The 17,732-nt window shown below is 40.6% G+C and overlaps 1 protein-coding gene and 1 pseudogene across 1 annotated transcript; one reads left to right on the top strand and one right to left on the bottom strand.

Moving 5' to 3' along the window:
* Window positions 1–1,100: 1,100 nt before the first annotated feature.
* LOC123454207 (zinc finger protein OZF-like) lies at window positions 1,101–2,426 on the bottom strand. The gene has a single exon (XM_045132894.1). It carries the CDS (start codon window positions 2,105–2,107, stop codon window positions 1,229–1,231), a length of 879 nt encoding a protein of 292 aa, XP_044988829.1. The 5' UTR covers window positions 2,108–2,426; the 3' UTR covers window positions 1,101–1,228.
* A 9,022-nt stretch (window positions 2,427–11,448) lies between these two features.
* Window positions 11,449–11,852, top strand: LOC101617144 (annotated as a pseudogene).
* The last annotated feature ends 5,880 nt before the right edge of the window (window positions 11,853–17,732 follow it).

Genomic DNA, 17,732 nt, shown 5'->3' with positions numbered 1-17,732 from the left:
GACTGAGAACTAAACCATTATAACATTTCTACAGGTCCAGAATCCCCAACATTACCCCCAATATTATTTTGATAAACTTGAAAAATACAGAAAAGTACAAAAAATAAGACAAGATATCCATATACCACAACTGAGAATTAGCCAGTATCTTTATATATTTACTTGCAGTCTTTATGAGAAATGGATGTTTATATAAAAAGCTGAAGTCCCCTTCCCACCCACCTCCCTCATTTATTCCACTCCCTTCTCCAATCTTCACAGGCCACCATTGAAGAGTTTGGTCTGTATCCTTCTGACTTATCTCAAAAACATTTACATACATATGTGTATCCATTACCAATATAAAGTACAGAGTTAGATGAAGAAAAATTAAATTTTACAGAAAGTCACTGTACTATATTCTGCAACTTGAGTCTCCTTCCCCATCATTTCTAGTAGCTTTCTACATGTTGATCTCACTGGTTGCATTTTTACAGATATATGCATAGAATTCCACCTTGAAAATTTTCCATTCTGTTCCTGCCAGGAATTTCAGTTCTTCTCAAATATTTGGCTACTCTAGATCAAGCCACTGTAAATTTCCTGGTATCTAATTCCTGAGCTCATAAGAACTGCTAAGTACTTTTAAATGGTTCAAAGAATGTTTCCTTCCTCCCAAGGTCATGATTATACCATTTTCATATTCTGTTTTCAATCTCCATAGAGTGTAATTTTTAGTTCAAGGTGTACACTTTCCTCCTCAGAACAAGTTTATTTCCAAACATTGTCTTGGTATTCCCTCCTGATGCCTTTGCTCACATATTCTAAATTGTAGTAAATGCATAGGTCACATTCTGGAATCTCTCAATTCTCTTGAATCAATAAAAGTTTGATATTTGTTGGTGGTCATATATTTGTCTCTTAAAACAAGTTACTTCCTACAAGGGTAAAGCTCTCCAGATCTATGTTGGAAGCAATTAGCAGCTATTGTCTGATCCTGATTTGAGAGGAAGCATGTGTCAGAATTTTCACATGGGTTTTTTGGTTTGCTGTGGGTTTTTCTCATTGGTCACATGCTTATAATCACACAAATATCTTTATCTTCACTATATACTCTGCTATCCATGATTTTTAGCATTTGTTAAAGTTCACCTAATTTGTGGTATTTTGTCTCAGAATGACTGAATGATCCACTGTGAGGTATAAATTATTAATGAACACTTCCCCATAGTAAACATTTTTAAGTTTTTTAATGAGTATGGATTTTCTGGTGTCTAATATGGTGTGACTTCTGGCTGAAAGCCTTCCCACACTCACTGAACTGGTAAGGCTTCTTACCTGTATGTAGTCTCAAGTGCAGAGCGAGGGTGGAGAACTGAGAAAACACTTTCCCACATTCATTACAACCGTAGGGCTTCTCACCTGTATGGCTCCTCACATGCACTGTGAGAGATGAACTCTGAGAAAAGGCTTTGCCGCATACATTGCATTCATAAGGTTTGTCACCTGAATGAATTCTCACATGCACAATAAGTGATGTTCGTTGAGAAAAGGATTTTCCACATTCATTACATTCATAGGGTTTCTCACCAGTGTGAATGTTTTGATGCTTTATGAGGTACTTCTTCTGGCCAAAAGCTGTTCCACATTCATTACATTTAAAGGGTTTCTCTCCAATATGAATTTTCTCATGCTCAGTAAGGTTTGATTTGCCACTGAAGGTTTTTCCACACTCCTTACATATGAAAGGTTTCTCTCCTGTGTGAGTTCTCTGATGCCTAATGAGGTTGGACTTCTGAATGAAAGCTTTACCACAATCTTTGCATTCAAAAGGTTTCTCTCCAGTGTGAATTTTCTGATGGGTAAGCAGGTTTTCCTTCTGGCTAAAGCATTTTCCACAATCACTGCATTCAAAAAGCTTCTCTCCAGTATGAGTGTTCTGATGCTTAATCACATATTGCTTTTGGCTAAAGGCTTTTCCACATTCATTACATTCAAAGGGTTTCTCTCTATTATGAAAATGCTCATGTTCTGTGAGATTTGATTTGTGGCTGAAGATTTTCCCACATATTTTACAGGCAAAGGGGTTTCCCCCACTGTAAATTCTCTGCTGACTGAGGTGTGACATCTGAATGGAAGTTTTTCCACATTCACAAGGTTGGTCTCCAATATGAAATATTTGAGAAATAAGGATTTCCTCTGAGCTGAGGATATTTCCACATTCTTAAGTTCTAAGGCTTCTGTGTCTGACCTCTCACTCAAATGCAGGGTTTGAATGATTGCATAACTATATCAGTGCAAACTTTTCTAGTAGGTTTTCTAATATTCAATATTCTTTGCCACATACACCTGGTTTCTCCCCAGAGTAAGCTTTCAGATGCTCTGAGATATGTCATCTAGCAACAGGCTTTTCAACATTCCTCAGGAGCACAGGGCTTCTCAGCATGACTTCTATGTTCAGTGAGAGGAGAGACATGTGAGAAAATGTTTCCCCACATTTGATAGGTTCATAAGCTTTTTTTTCAATGGGAGTACTCTGCTATCAGATAGAGTGTACACTTTTTAAAAAAGGAAGGTATTCCCACCCTGTTTCTTATTTCAGGAGTAAGCTATGGCAGAGGGTTTTCAAACTAATAAAACTGATGATTTTTTCCCTCAATCAACTTCTTTCCTGCTTACATGCAAACTGTATTTCAAGCTCAAAGCTTCGAAAAGGTTTTTCCCTTTCAAGAAATGAAGTTTGTTCTGAGGAGTGTGGATTCAATACTCTTTTCCTTGGTTGGTAACCTCCCAGATCTTGATATCACTTGATGTGCTCATTTTCTCAAGCTTCTTCCAGACAGGATTCCTTTTCACTTCTTTCTCCACCTTCCACACTGTCTTCTGGCTTCAATAAAACGTCACATGCAGTTTGGTCTCTCCTACTTGGACGCCACGTGGACCCAAGGCTGCACTGACCCACGGACAAAGACCAAAATCTCTTCTGCCCATTCTTACTTGAGCTTTCCTCTGTCATCACAAAGTTTCCCCTTGAGACTATAAGCCCAAATAATAACCTTTCCTCCCATAAGCAGTTTTTGGCTAGGTGTTTTGTCCCAACAGTGAGAAGGTGACTACACCTTCCCTTTAGAAGACCTTCAGCTTCTCCCTCCTTTGGTAGCTTCTCCTTCTACTCTCCTCTCTAGCAATTTCCATGGGGAGCAAAACTCTATACTGAAAGAGAAAGTTGTTTGACTCCCTTTAAGATAAAACCCAGGGAGAAAGGAGACCCAGACACTGTTTATACTCCCTGGACAAAAAGTGAACTAAAAATCTTTGCTTCTGGGATTCCATGATCGATACCAGGACCTTCTAGGATATGCTAAAGAATTTCAGATGACCCTATTGACTTACAAACCAGAATTTTCTGACTGTATCAACTAATTCAATTAGTGACTTCATGAAGCAAAACAAAAGAATGGTTTCATTTGACAGAATGAAAGATCTTTCTTGAAGATTTAACAAAAATAAAATGGTGCTAAAAATGTCTACTGTGGGCTGAAGAGATAGCTTAGCAGTTAAGCATTTGTGAAGTCTACGGAACCCAGTTCGAGGCTTGATTCCCCAGGATCCACCTAAGCCAGATTCACAAGGTGGTGCATGCATCTGGAGTTCATTTGCAATAGCAGGAAGCCCTGGAGCACCCATTCTCTCTCCCTCTATCTGCTTCTTTCTCTGTCTGTTGCTCTCAAATAAATAAACAAAAATAAACAAGAAAATGTCTACTGTGAATTACAAAAGTGCCTCTGTGCTGTGGTACAAAATTATTACCAATAATTATTGACTGGGCCAAAATATAACAGCACAGGATAAGGCCTGGGGAAACTATACCTGACTTCTATATAAGATATGAAAATATGTTTAAACAACACTCAGGAATTTCATCTGAGAACTTTGAAGATCACCAAAGTGATGCCCTACTAAATTCTACATTTCTGAAAGGATTAGAAGATGAATTGGTAACTCTGGTCAAACAGAACAATTCAAGATGGGTGTTACTCCTCACAAAATGTCCATGTTAACTTAGCAGAGCAACTTTCACGAACTATTATACAAAAAGGAAAGGAGATTATTACCAAAATTATGAACTTATAGTTAAAACAATCTCCCAGGCAAAGAGACCTATTAATTCCTTCCATGTTGAAAGGAACAAAGTTATTCCTAACTATTACAAAAGTCCTGGCTGTTGCAGTTACCTTCTCATTGCTAGGATAAAGCATAAGACCAAAAACAGCTGATAGGAGAAAAGTTTCTTTTTCATTATTTTGGCTTACAGAAACTTTCATGATTGTAAGAGGGAAGCATGGCATGAGCAGATACTGGACCTCACCTCTGTCACATCAGGTGGAAAACAGCAAGAGGAGAGTGGGCCATACTCTGGCAAGGAGGATCTGGCCATAATTTCCCTAAGCCTTCCTCTGGCAACACACCTCCTCCAGCAAGATTTCACTGTGAAAATTGCTATAAATTGTGACTAAGCATTCAAAACACAGAATTTTATGGGAGGCATTTATTTGTTTCAGACCACTACATTCTGCGCCAGCTCCCTTGAACTTACAGACATCCATGACCCAAAATGCAAAGCCTTCAGTCCAACTTTAAAAGTCCCCATGTTTGTTTGTTTTTTTTTTTATCAATCCCAACACTATCAAACATTCCCATAATCCAAGGACTTTTTTATGCTAAGGAACAGACTTTATTTATTTTCCCAAAACACTAAAACAGCACATGGCATAGTAACTTAGCACACAGTATAAATGATGTATGCAATGCATTATCCCTTAAATGGCTGATTTTAACTCCGAGTTCAGGAGTCCTAAAAAAATTATGCATTCTTAAATGAATGACCTTTATTAAAGTTATCAACAAACAACAAAGGGGAGTTACTTTAAAAATCTTAATATAAAAGAGACCTCAATTCCTAGGACCTGGAAACTGTCACGGAAATACTTGATTTGCTTTTCTATTATCTGTGCTATGGAAAAATAGACTCATTGTTCCTTCATACTCAGGAGAACCATGTTGGGACTCCTAGCTTGAGAAGATGATTCCAGGGTTAATATTGCAACGTCACCATAAATGTCCCCATGTAAACTGCTTCAAGTGGAGGGAGGGAAAGGAGAGGAAATTTTGCTATAGGTCAGAGTTATTCTATGAAATGCAGACATGGTAACAGCTCACTGTGAACTGAGCAAAGCTTGCATAATAAAAAGTAGAGCAGGTAGACAGAAAAATCCACTCCCATTAGGCATCAGAGACCGGCAGAGATGGACGGTGTCTGGGACAGTAGCCCTTTAGAACGGAGATCTGAGATGATACATAAAGAACCTCACGTGAAGTCACTGCACTCTCACTGGACATCATGCTGGATACATCATCATCTACAGAAAGCGTTTCTCAGTCCTGAGCCTCTTCCCAGCACAACTTAAAACATGCTCGACAATTTCTTTCTGCACCAACCAGCAAGGTCCGTCTAGTCATCCACATGGATGCCAGGGAGCTGGGACTGGATCACTGTGCTCTACGCATCCTGGCTCAAGGCAAAAGAAATCCTCCTAAGACAGCTTTTAAAATTAACCTCCTGTTTTTATTGTTCTCCTGTACCTTAACTATGGCATGAGAGATTTGCTAATTCCAAAGGTTGTAAAGCCAGTAGCCCCAGTATTATCTGGAGATCATTTGAAGTACTTTTTATACTTGAAACAATTTTCTTGCAGCCTATTGTCTGCTCTGAAAACAAGGGCTTTAATAGGGTAAGGAGAAAACATCTTGTCTCATCTTCTAGGAGAACTTCAGAAAGGTCGCCTGGCATCCAGAGCATATCAGAATGCAGACAAGACAGTTCTAACTCAGGAAAAGCCCTTGGCAGTTCACACTTAAAGAATCCCACATCCCATGGTTTGGGGTGGCCTGGCCATCCCAACACTCAGGGCTTTCCTTTGGGATACTATCAATCCAAGGACTTTTAACTGTGAACCTGTAAAACCAAAAAAACACAAAATAGCACAGAGTGAACATTCATACCACAAAAGATAGTAGTGCAAGGAAAGACTGAACAAATGCAAGATCTAAAACAAACAGGAAAAATATAAAGTCCTGTAGTTCTATTTCTACCTGAGGTCCACAGTGAAGACTCTGGGGTTCCAGTTCTACCTCTCCAAGCCCAGGGAAATCTTCATCCTGAGCCCCAGCTCTCTATGGCAGCTGTCTCACAATCCTTATGTCTATGATTCCCAGGGTCTCCAGTGCAACCCATGGTTCATCCTCATGGCTCCACTGAGGTGGGGAAGGGGGATTCCAACCTTACCTCACATCATCCAGTGGCCATTTTCAAAAGTACTACATTGCAAATCCAAAACCCTTTCTCTTCTGCTTTTGTTATACTCCCACAAACGTAATAAAGCCTACCTTTGAAAAGCAGAAAAACTCTTTCACCATTCTGGATCCCTACTTTCAAAAGGGTCGCCAGCATTCTTCCTGCTGTCCCAATGTGGTATAGCTGGCCCAATCTCAATGGTGGTTGTCTCTAGAGAAATTGAAACTGAATGGGGCTTCTGTCTCCTGCCTGAAACTTTCATTTTTCTGTCATGTACTTCTGCTCTAGGTTCAGCCATTACTTTTAAATGTAGTTTTGCGTAAGTTCTCAGGACAAAGGAAGAGCACAGCCAGCTTCTCACACAGTCTCTAGCCCAGTCCAGACAAAGTTCTCTTTCCCTTCTTAAGCCAAGTCTCACAGTCCACCATTCTTATTGCACTTAGGTCTTTCAAATTTGACCATAATTGTCCATCAAACTCCACTTACAGCACTGCAAAGCATCTCTTCGGCCTACCACATTACTACTACAAATCAGTTCCAAACAACCAAAGCCACATAATGTTTTCTAGTAATAATGACCCCATCCACTGGTACTAATTTTTCTGTTGTAGTTACCTTCTCGTTGCTTGCATGAAAAACCCAACAAAAAGCAACTGATGGAAGAAAAGTGTTTATTCTGACTTACAGTCTCAAGGGGAAGCTCCATGATGGCAAGGGAAAGCATAACATGAGAAGAGACTGGACATCACCTCTGCCACAGCAGGTGGAAAGTACCATAAGGAGAGTGGGCCCAACTCTGGCAAGCAGGAACTGGCTATAACAACCTAAACTAGGCCTCAACAATACAGCATCTCCAGCAATGCTCCACCTCCCAAACTGCTATCAGCTGCAAACTAAGCATTCAGAACATATGAGTTTATGGGAGACATCTGATACAATTCAAACCACCACACTGGCTAGTTTAAGATGTAGTGTAAGAAATTTAAAGGAGTACTCTCTGCCAAGAGAAAAGCCAATCCCATTTCTGGGAATCTTGCTCATGCCCCCTCTTGGGCATGAGTTCTGTCTCTCTTTACCCTCTGGTCTATAGACTTCAATTTTTTGAATTCATATGACACCCAGAGATAGCCCAAAATTCCAATATCATATTGATATATTGGCATATGATATTGGTGCATTGGTAAGGAATCCCAATTCCTTTTGTAATTATATATATTACATATATTCTAGTCTTATATCCCCTCATCCCCAGACCCCATTTCCCTGAAGACATTCTTAGTAGAATCCTTGAAGTTCACTGTGGGGTAATTAAGACCTCTGCCAGTTTCTGGGGTTTAGCTGTGCCTCAGGATATTTCTACCACCCTGTGGCTCTTACAATCTTCCTGGCTCCTCTTCCACAACAATCTCTGAGCATTGGCAGGTATGTTAGCAGTCTGTTTAAGTGTTGCATTCTCTGTAGCCTATGTATTTATATTAGGAAGTATTTAAGTTCTCCTTCATGTTTGTTGTTATATCCCTGCAGATGGTTGTCAGGCCAGCATTAAGAGCAATACTCATGAAGCTGCTTCATCTGCAGTTTTGTCTGGGCCCTGGTAAATGTGATAGAGGTGGCACATCTCATGATGAGCAGTCAGTGTCTTTTCTTGTCAAATTGATGGATCTTGGGTATCCCTAGTATTCTCTTCCATCTGTAAAATAAAACAAATTCTCCTAACAAAGGTGAGAGTAGCTTTGATTAAAGGGGATGTGCTTATAATTTTGAGAAACATTTTTATGAGGATACCTTCTCAACTTGTCCAGAGAACAATGGGGCCTTCTTGCTGAAAGTTGTGAGTTTCCTGCTTGTGGGGTGCTGATTTGGTACTCAGTCCTAGTTATTAGTTGTCTCCCATTTACAGTGCCTCATTTCCAGTTGGAGGGCATTTGGTTACCCACAAAAGCTGTGTGCCACTATTTCATAAGTGTGTACTTCTTGTCCAGTGGAATATTGTGTGGCTTTCAGGGTCTCCTGCTTATTTGTACTGTTGGTGACCATTTTCACATGCTGGTTAGAATTATTGGACTTAGAGATTTGCCACTAACTAGAGTTGTTGGACTTGGAGCTACAGAGTTTGATGTTTGCCCTGGTTGTTTTAAATCTTATATTGGCTGAATATTTCTTTGCTATGCCCAATGCCATCTTTTCCAATGTGAGTGTTTATTCTGTGCCATTATGGGTTGGGGGGGATGTTTTCATATTATGGCTCAGTTAAAAGATCTTGGACTAAGGGGATGTTTGAACATCATTGGGATTGATAAAAACTATGGGGATTTTTAAAGTTGGACTGAATGCATTATGTTTTATATCATGTATGGATATCAGTTTATGGGGGCCGAGGGCAGAATGTGATGGTTTGATCCAGGTGTCCTCCATAAACTTAGGTGTTCTGAATGCTAGGTTCCCAGCTGATGGAGATTTGGCAATTAATGCCTCCTGGAGGGAGTGTGTTGTTGGGGGGTGGGCTTATGGGTATTAAAGCCACTTTCCCCTTGCCAGTGTTTGGCACACCCTCCTATTCCTGTTTTCCACCTTATGTGTGCTAGGGTATGATGTCCACCCTCTGCTCGTGCCATTGTTTTCCCTTGCCATCATGGAGCTTCCCCTTGAGTCTGTAAGCCAAAATAAAACTCTTTTTCGCAGAAGCTGCTCTTAGCTGGGTGATTTATACCAGCAATATGAACCTGACTGCAATAACTATGTAGTCTCAGGGTGGCCCCATACTCATAGCAATCCACCTCCCAAGTGCTGAGATTAAAGGTGTGCACCACTACACCCAGCTCATCTAACTTCTTATGTGATATTTTTGCTGTCTTCTTCAAACATTTCCCTGGTATGCTATAATGCTGTTTGTCCTTTACTCCCTTAACCAGATAAATTAGAAGAGGATAAACATGACTGTACTCAAATAACCAATACAGATTTTTCCCTCTAGGAGAGATTTACTTGAAACAGCCATTGAAATGCAGAATTAATGTTATTTCTATTTACTAGACAAATAAGAACATTTTCAGTCAGGATATTCAGTTACCTCCATTCTTGATACACTCAAGAGAGCTCATTTGCCTGGGGTTAAATCTGCTCATATAGCTGCACTCATAGCTTGAACTAAGCATGCCACTTAGCAGAAAACAAAACAGACAATATTTATACTGATAGTTGTTATGTATTTGAACTGGTGCATGGCTATGGTATGCTCTGGAAGCAAACAGGAATCCTAACATCCTCTGGTCAGCCTATTTGAAATAGTCAACAAATCTCTGAATTGCTAAATGTTATCCATTTGCCATCATTAAAACACCAGAACATTTAAAAATAGATAATAAACAAGCAAAAGGCAATAATCTGGCTTGTGAAGCAGCAAAAGGGTTGCACTATGTGAGAGTGCTCACCCTGAAAGAATCTGTTCTGAGCTGGGCGTGGTGGCGCACGCCTTTGATCCAAGCACTCAGGAGGCAGAGGTAGGAGAATCACTGTGAGTTCAAGGCCACTCTGAGACTACACAGTGAATTCCAGTTCACCCTGGGCTAGAGTGAAACCCTACCTTGAAAAAACCAAAAATAAAAAGTCTGTTCTGTTCATTCTGCCCACTATACCTCTGACCTCCTTCTGGCACAATACATGGTGCCACTGGAAGAAAAAAAAGACACATGACAAGAGAAGGGTTGCAATTTAAATTCCCAAAGTAATCTTTGGTTGGGACCTAATAAGAAGCCCATAATATCCTAAATGCCCAACTGCCTGTCCTGGAATATGTATATAATTTCACTCATTGAGCACCAGAAAAAGTAGCCTCTTGGGATAAAGAATATTTTGGGGGCTGGAGAGATGGCTTAGTGGTTAAGCGCTTGCCTGTGAAGCCTAAGGACCCTGGTTCGAGGCTCGATTCCCCAGGACCCACGTTAGCCAGATGCACAAGGGGTGCACGCGTCTGGAGTTCGTTTGCAGTGGCTGGAGGCCCTGGCGCGCCCATTCTCTCTCTCTCTCTATCTCTATCTGCCTCTTTCTCTCTGTGTCTGTTGCTCTCAAATAAATAAGTAAAATAAACAAAAAAAATTTTTTTAAAAAAAAAAGAATATTTTTGGAAAACCTCTCCAACAATAGCTCATAAGGTATATTCAGAATGATTTGTCTCAAACACAACTCTAATAAACGGGACATGAAGACATTTTCCTTTACCAAATGGTCTATTTGAAATCTGGCAATTACACTTTATCCAATTACTTCAGATACAAAGATATAAATATGCCTTCATGTTCATTTGTAGGTTTTTACAATTGAGTTGAAGGTTTCCCTTGTCTAAAAGCCACTGTTTTAGCAGTAGGAAAAATTATAAAAAATTGTTCCTAGTAGGGGCATTCCTGCTGAAAAACATAGTGATCATGGAATCACTTTTTGGACAAATGTTTAAGCCTTTGTAAACAATTTGGCCTATTTGATAACATTTTCACTGTGCTTGCCATTTGTTCTAGTTAACTTGTTGATGCTGGGATAAAGCACCTGACCAATGCAGCTGATGGGAGGAAAGTTTTTCATTTTGGTTTACAGTATCCAGGAGAAGTTCCATGGTGGCAGGGGAAAGCATGGCATGAGCAGAGGTTGGACATCACCTCTGCCACAGCAGGTGGAAAAATAACATCAAGAGAGTGAGCCAAACTAACCGTGGCAAGCTAGTAACTAATAACCTTCAAGGTCGGTCGGTGGACGCAGGGGAGTTCAGTGGCTCCCTCGCTCGCTCGCTCGGAGGTGCTCACGGGCTGCATTCCATCCGTACCTCGCTCTCCCTGGAAAGGGAGGGAGGCTTCGTGGATCCGGAGCAAGCCTCTGCTGCAGCAGTCAGCTCGAAGTCGCTAGGACTTCTCTCAAACTTGTGTGCTGAGGACACTCAGATGTTGGCCTCAGCTCCTAGGCTGAACTCAGCAGATTGGCTCATCAAAAGTAATGTATTGAGACAAAGGAAAGGATCTGCCAGAAAGCAACATCTATTACCCTGGGCTTGGCAGCAAGGAAGAGGACAAGTAGTGGAATTCCTGCAATCTGAAAAGCACACTGAAAGGTGACATAGAAGCTGAACAATGGGCGGTGGAGAGAGGTATAACATTCCAGCCCCTCAATCTAGAAATGTTAGTAAGAGCCAACAGCAACTTACTAGACAGAAGACTAAGGATCAGAATTCCCAAATGAAGATTGTTCACAAGAAAAATAACAAGGACACAGTTACAACTCATCAGCAGCTGCATGGCAGGCCATGCATAATGGCGGGAAGAACAATTTTTCTAGTAATCCAAACTGGAACTCTAGCCTATCAAGTTCCAGTTTGCTTTTTAAGTCTCAAGCTAACCAGAACTATGCTGGAGCCAAATGTAGTGAGCCACCATCACCAAGTGTTCTTCCCAAGCCACCAAGCCACTGGGTTCTAGTTTCATTTAATCCTTCTGATAAGGAAATAATGACATTTCAACTTAAAACCTTACTTTAAAGTACACGTTTAAGATGAAGTGCTAATATTTAAATTTATCAATGTTTACATAGTCATGAATTGGTCTGAACAAAATTGGCTTAAGGAGGTAAAACTTATAATTTACAAGTATAATCAAGACTATCTCATTTATTTTATCTGCTGTGTGCATGGTGACATCTTGGTGCAATTTAAATAATTGTATTTGATAGGATTGCCAATAAAGTAAATTCAAGTGAACCATTTAGGTTGATTTGGGAATTTTTAAATTTAAAATTGTGGAGACAGTAGTTTATAGTCAGTCAGGTAATAGGTTTCTAGCTGAAATATATAGGGACTCAAAAATAATGTAGACATTAGGAAATTAAACGTCCTAGAGGCACCTAAACTGCCAAAAGAAAATGAACTTTTACTGAAGATCTCATTTTACTAAATTGTACTCACTAATTGGTGCATGTGTGAAGGTCAGTCAGGGCTTGCTAGAACAAAGCAGTCTGTGTCCAAGTGGCCCTGTTTTTTGCATCTCACTCTAGCCAGGCTGGCCCTGAACTCAGTGATCCTACCTCAGCCTCCCAAGTGCGCTGGGATTAAAGGTGTGTGCCACCATGCCTGCCTGGCTTTGTCCGTTTCTTAAGTATAGTGGATATGCATCTGCCTGCAGACGGACTAATTTTTTTAAAACTGTCTTAAGTACCTAGAGAAGAAAGAGCCATGTGAATATATGTAATAAGCTTTAACATATGTAAAGTTTTCTTTCATCCTACAAAAAGACTATTTTTAGTATTAATTTGCTGGATATGTGACCATGGACTTTTTTTTTCTGCTAGGGCCTAATTTTAAAGGTCCCCAATTATTTTAAAGGAGCTTACCCTCATGCTAAAGTGTATGTACAATTGATTTGGTTTTAAGCTACATATCAAAGTAAAACCTAATATTAAGCTTATATTAAAATATTTAAGCTGCTAAGACATTTCCTATTTTTGAGATTTAAAATGCAGTACAGGATTTCCACTATATTCCCCCATCTTTAAACCCAAAGATTCACTTTTGCTCTCACCAATCTTGATGAGACAGTGCTCGGTTCCAGTGGCTCTGATGCTTTTGGTGATTAAGTGCAATTTAGGGAGACTAAGGCAAAAGGTGTAATCTCAACCCAAAGGGTAAAAATACTAATGCTTCTAATTTGATACCCGTATTTTGCTGTTAACAAGGAAAATTAGCTAAGTTGTAATTTTCCAAATTCTGATGCGATGTGGAAATCTTAATAAGCAAGGTAAAAGTAGATTAAAGAAACCAAGGAATACTTCCAAGAGTGGGAGGGGTCCTCAAAAGAAAGGACAGGGTTACTTAATGCATATGATGTGAGTTTGAACCATGAAATTAAAAAAATAAATTCTGAAAAAAAAAAAAACCTTCAAGATCCACCCCCAGAAACACACCTCTTCCTGCAAGACTCCACCTACCAAATTGCTACCAACTGGGAACAAAGCATTCAGAACACATGCATTTTTGTGGTACATCTGATTCAAACTACCACGTTACACCCCTGGTCCCCATAAACTGATGACCATCCATGGTGTAAAATGCATTTAGTCCAAAAAGTCCTCATAGTTTTTATCAATCCCACTACTACTTAAACATCTCCATAGTCCAAGATCTCTAAACCATGAGCCTGTAAGAACCAAAACACATAATGGCAAAGAGTAATCATTAATATTGCAAGGAAAGATTGAACCAATGCAAGATCTAAAACAAACAGAGAAGCCATATAATTCTGTATCCCAAATCCAACATCTGAAACCAGTGACAAAGTCTTTGGAGTTCCAATTCCACCCTTCTAGCTGAGCTGATTACAGCCTGGGGAAAACCAGAAGCTGTCTTTGGCAGCTGTCTCACTGCCCTGGTATATCAAAATGTAAGGTCTCTGCTGCAACCCACATTTCATCCTCATGGCTCCATCAAGCCTCCACACAAGGACTCCAGTAACCCTGCCTCACATCACATAGCAACTAAAACAAGCTCATTGTATATCCTTCTCCTCATACAAGTCCACTGCTCAAGTTTTTAGGACACAGGCATAACACAGGTATCCTCTTCCACAAACTGTCTCTAAGCCTAGTCTGGGAAAAGCTCTTTCTTCCCCTCAAAAGCCAAGCCTACACAGTTCACAGTTTTCACTGCATTTAGGTCTTTCAACTTTCTCACCAGAATGGTCTTAAAGCTCTGCCATACTGGGGCTATAGAGTGAGTCTCAGGTCAGCCTGGGCTAGAACTAGACCCTGCCTTGAGAGATAGTAATGGTGGAACAAAGACCAAAGGGCCATGGCACAGAAATAATGAATGTTTTGGGCAGAAGATTGTAGCCCACTTCAGCTGCAATTGTTTGAAAGATTGCTACCATTGAGATTGGGCCAGCTGTTATATATTAGAACAATAGGAAAAATGCTAAAGCAGTTTTACTATTCTTTAAATTTGACCGTATTCCCCCCGAATTAACAATTCGGGTAGCCTACCAGTATTGTGGAAGTATGAAAACTAGGAAAAAAGAGGGTCATGGATATGCACCATAGTATTTTAGAGAAGACCACTGGGCAATATGAGGCAGGGCCATTAGAATCCCTGCATGGAGATTTGATGGAGCCATGGCATGGATGAACCATGGATTGCAGAGGAGATCCTAGGATTTTAGAGATGTCAAGACTACAGAAAAGCCACCAAGAGAGTTGCCAGCTCAGGATGGAGTTTTCTCCCAGGCTGTGGCCAGTCAAGCTAGAGGAGCAGAATTGTAATCACTGCCACTTTAGCACTGGTTACAGATATTAGGCTTGGTACTACAGAATTTGATATTTTCCTTGTTTGTTTTAGATCTTGAACTTGTTCAATCTTTCCTTGATATGCCAGTGCCATCTTTTGCAGTGTGGATGCTTACTCTGTGCCATTATATGTATTTAACTTGTATTTTAATTTTATAGGCTTACAGTTCAGAGACTGCCTTTAGTCTCAGCTGAGACCTTGAGCTTTGAACTTTTGAATAGTGTTGGGATTTATTTAAAAACCGTGGGGACTTGTAAAGGTAGACAGAATGCATTTTTTACACCCTTATGTGCTTATAAGTTTTGGAGATCCAGGGCCAGAATATGGTAGTTTGAATAAGATGTCCCCCATAAGCTCCTATGCACTGAATTCTTGATCCTCAGCCTGTGGCAATTTATTTATAAAGTGAAGCCTTCCTGGAAGATATACATTTCTGGAGGTGGACACTGATCCTGAGGAGAGAATCAGCCCATCGCACCTCACCAGGGCCCCAGCTGAAACCATAGAGTAATTGGGGAAATGAGCAAGAGTGCTGCTTTCTTGGTGAACCTGGTACCATCACAAAGGTGAAGGAGATAGACACAGAGAACACTCAACTACTACTAAACCAGATATCCAGAGACACAGAGGCTCCCAAGACCTCATCACTGAAGAAGACCTAAAACAAGCCCAACATGGCTCAGGGAAATTCATTGAAGAGGGGGCATAAAGATTGTTAGAGCCACATGTTGGGACATTGTACACAGAGGCATTGCCTTTTACCCATAACTAATAGCTAACCCCACAGTGCACAACCAACATTCCCCAAGGAGGAGGGCTCCTGCAAAGGGGGGAGTACAGGGAATAGGTTAACAATAGTACCAGCATGGCTATATACACATTGTGTACATAACTAATTACACACACACACACACACACACACACACACACATATAATATATATACACACATACATACATACATACCCACACATATACAATTTAAAAGCTGGGGAAATAGCTCAGCAGTTAAAGATATGTGTTTGCAAAGTCTGCTGACCCAGATTCAATTCTTCAGGACCCATGCAAAGCCAGATGCGCAAAATGGTACATGCATCGGGAGCTCATTTTCAGTGGCAAGAGGCTCTAGTGCCTATTCACACACACACGCTCTCCCTCTCTCTCTCTCTCTCTCTCTCTCTCTCTCTGTCTGTCTGTCTCTTTCTCTCTTTCTCTCCTCCCAAACATTTTTTAAACTTCATTAAATTGTCAACATAAAATAAGAGACAATCTAAATCTGTGTTCCTGAGCCATGGTCACTCATTTTTGGCTCCAGAATAAGATATCTCTTATTCCTTTTGAGGTGAGCACTATTTGTATTAACATATCTTATCAGATTATAGCACCTTTTGAGCTTTCCTATAATCTCAATTATCAAAGAGAAGAACAAAGAGAAGAGGAAGCCCCTTAGAGTCCCATTGAACAATGGAATTCCAAAAGGCTTCTAAATTCCAATATGGGTCACCACCAGGACACTTGAATATGACTATCTCTCTTAGAGCAGCCCACACACATGCTCTCAGATGTGTTTTCATTCTTTTTCTGAGTGCCCTTTTTTCTTCTAGTCCTTGTGCTTATGTCTGTAGTAAAATACCTTTGATAAAATTAGCTCTGCTACCTAGGTACTGGACTTCTGTGTGAGTAGGAAGAAAACAGTAGCAAAGGCCAGTAAGCTAGAAAAGAGATATAACGTGAAAAGAAAGGAAGGGAGGGGGTACTTAATAGGATGGTATTGTATATATGTAAGTAGAAGAATAGATTAATGGGGGTGAAAAGGCCCAAGTGAGGTCAGGGGAAGAGATTGAGTAAAGGAAAGGTGGAGGGAGGGCTAATCAAAATCTAAGAGAATATAGCTAAATCATATAGATAGTTACTTTTTTGGACAATGGAACACTCAGGAACCATAGATTGTTGCTAGATAATTTCCAGTGCCAGGGACGGAATACCTTCCAGTGAGTTGTTGGCCAGGGAGGTCCCCAATGCCCCCAAAACATTATAGGCCATTGCCAAGGCCCTTGGTTTCCCACCAGGAATAGATGGTATGATCCTATAGCTGAAGACTCCACATACTTGGACTGAAAGGCCACTGAAAAATCCTACTTGAGCTGAGCTGATAACCTCCTCCATGTAGGCCAGCTGACAGAAAACTAGAAGAAGCCATTCTGCATGCAGTTCAATGGGAGAGAGAGAAATCACCAGTAAAGATACTCAACAATGGACACTGCAAGTCTTAAATTTTGCCAGCCAGACCAAATGAGCCAATGGGTACAATAGCGGCACATTTGTCATGGTGGAAACCAACTACCTTCTAATTGGACTGGAGGCCCACTCCATGGAAGGGAATAAATCTCTGATACTAAAAACTTAAAACAGGGGTAATCATGAGCCCTAAGGGTATAACGTCTGCTGATGTCTGGCTCAATGTATATACCATGCTTATCAAACTGCCCAATAATCACTTCTCTTAATGTTCATACCCATATATTAACGCTACTCTCACTTTTGGTAAAGAACCTTCTCTTTTCAGATGGCAGTGACCTTGGGATGACTCAGAAGGCATTATGGTGCTGAAAAGAAGTGACAGGAGTTCTCAGCACTGCAATATTGCTATCACACCTTCCAAGGCTCAGGGTCTATTGTGGAAGAGGTAGCAAAAAGAATCTAAGAGCCAAAGGAAGGGTAGGACTCCTTAAAACATGCTCCCTCCAGACATAAAATGGCCTGGATATCCATGACCTCACAGTGTCTGATACTACCTACACAAGACCATCATAATAGGAGGAAAAGATCATGACATCAAAGTAAAAGAATGGGGAGGGGATATGATGGAGAATGGAATTTCAAAGGGGAAAGTGGGAGGAGGGAGGGTATTACCATGGGATATTTTTTGTCATGGAAAATGTTAATAAAAATTGAGGGCTGGAGAGATGGCTTAGCGGTTAAGCGCTTGCCTGTGAAGCCTAAGGACCCCGGTTCGAGGCTCGGTTCCCCAGGTCCCACGTTAGCCAGATGCACAAGGGGGCGCACGCGTCTGGAGTTCGTTTGCAGA

This window comes from Jaculus jaculus, chromosome 13, assembly GCF_020740685.1.
Source record: "Jaculus jaculus isolate mJacJac1 chromosome 13, mJacJac1.mat.Y.cur, whole genome shotgun sequence".
NCBI lineage: Eukaryota > Metazoa > Chordata > Mammalia > Rodentia > Dipodidae > Jaculus > Jaculus jaculus.
This window is presented reverse-complemented; position numbering and strand designations above follow the sequence as displayed.

Bases quoted from the DNA above. Each gene is read 5' to 3' on its own strand.
- LOC123454207 (XM_045132894.1), bottom strand. From the start codon at position 2,107: ATGTCACACCTCAGTCAGCAGAGAATTTACAGTGGGGGAAACCCCTTT.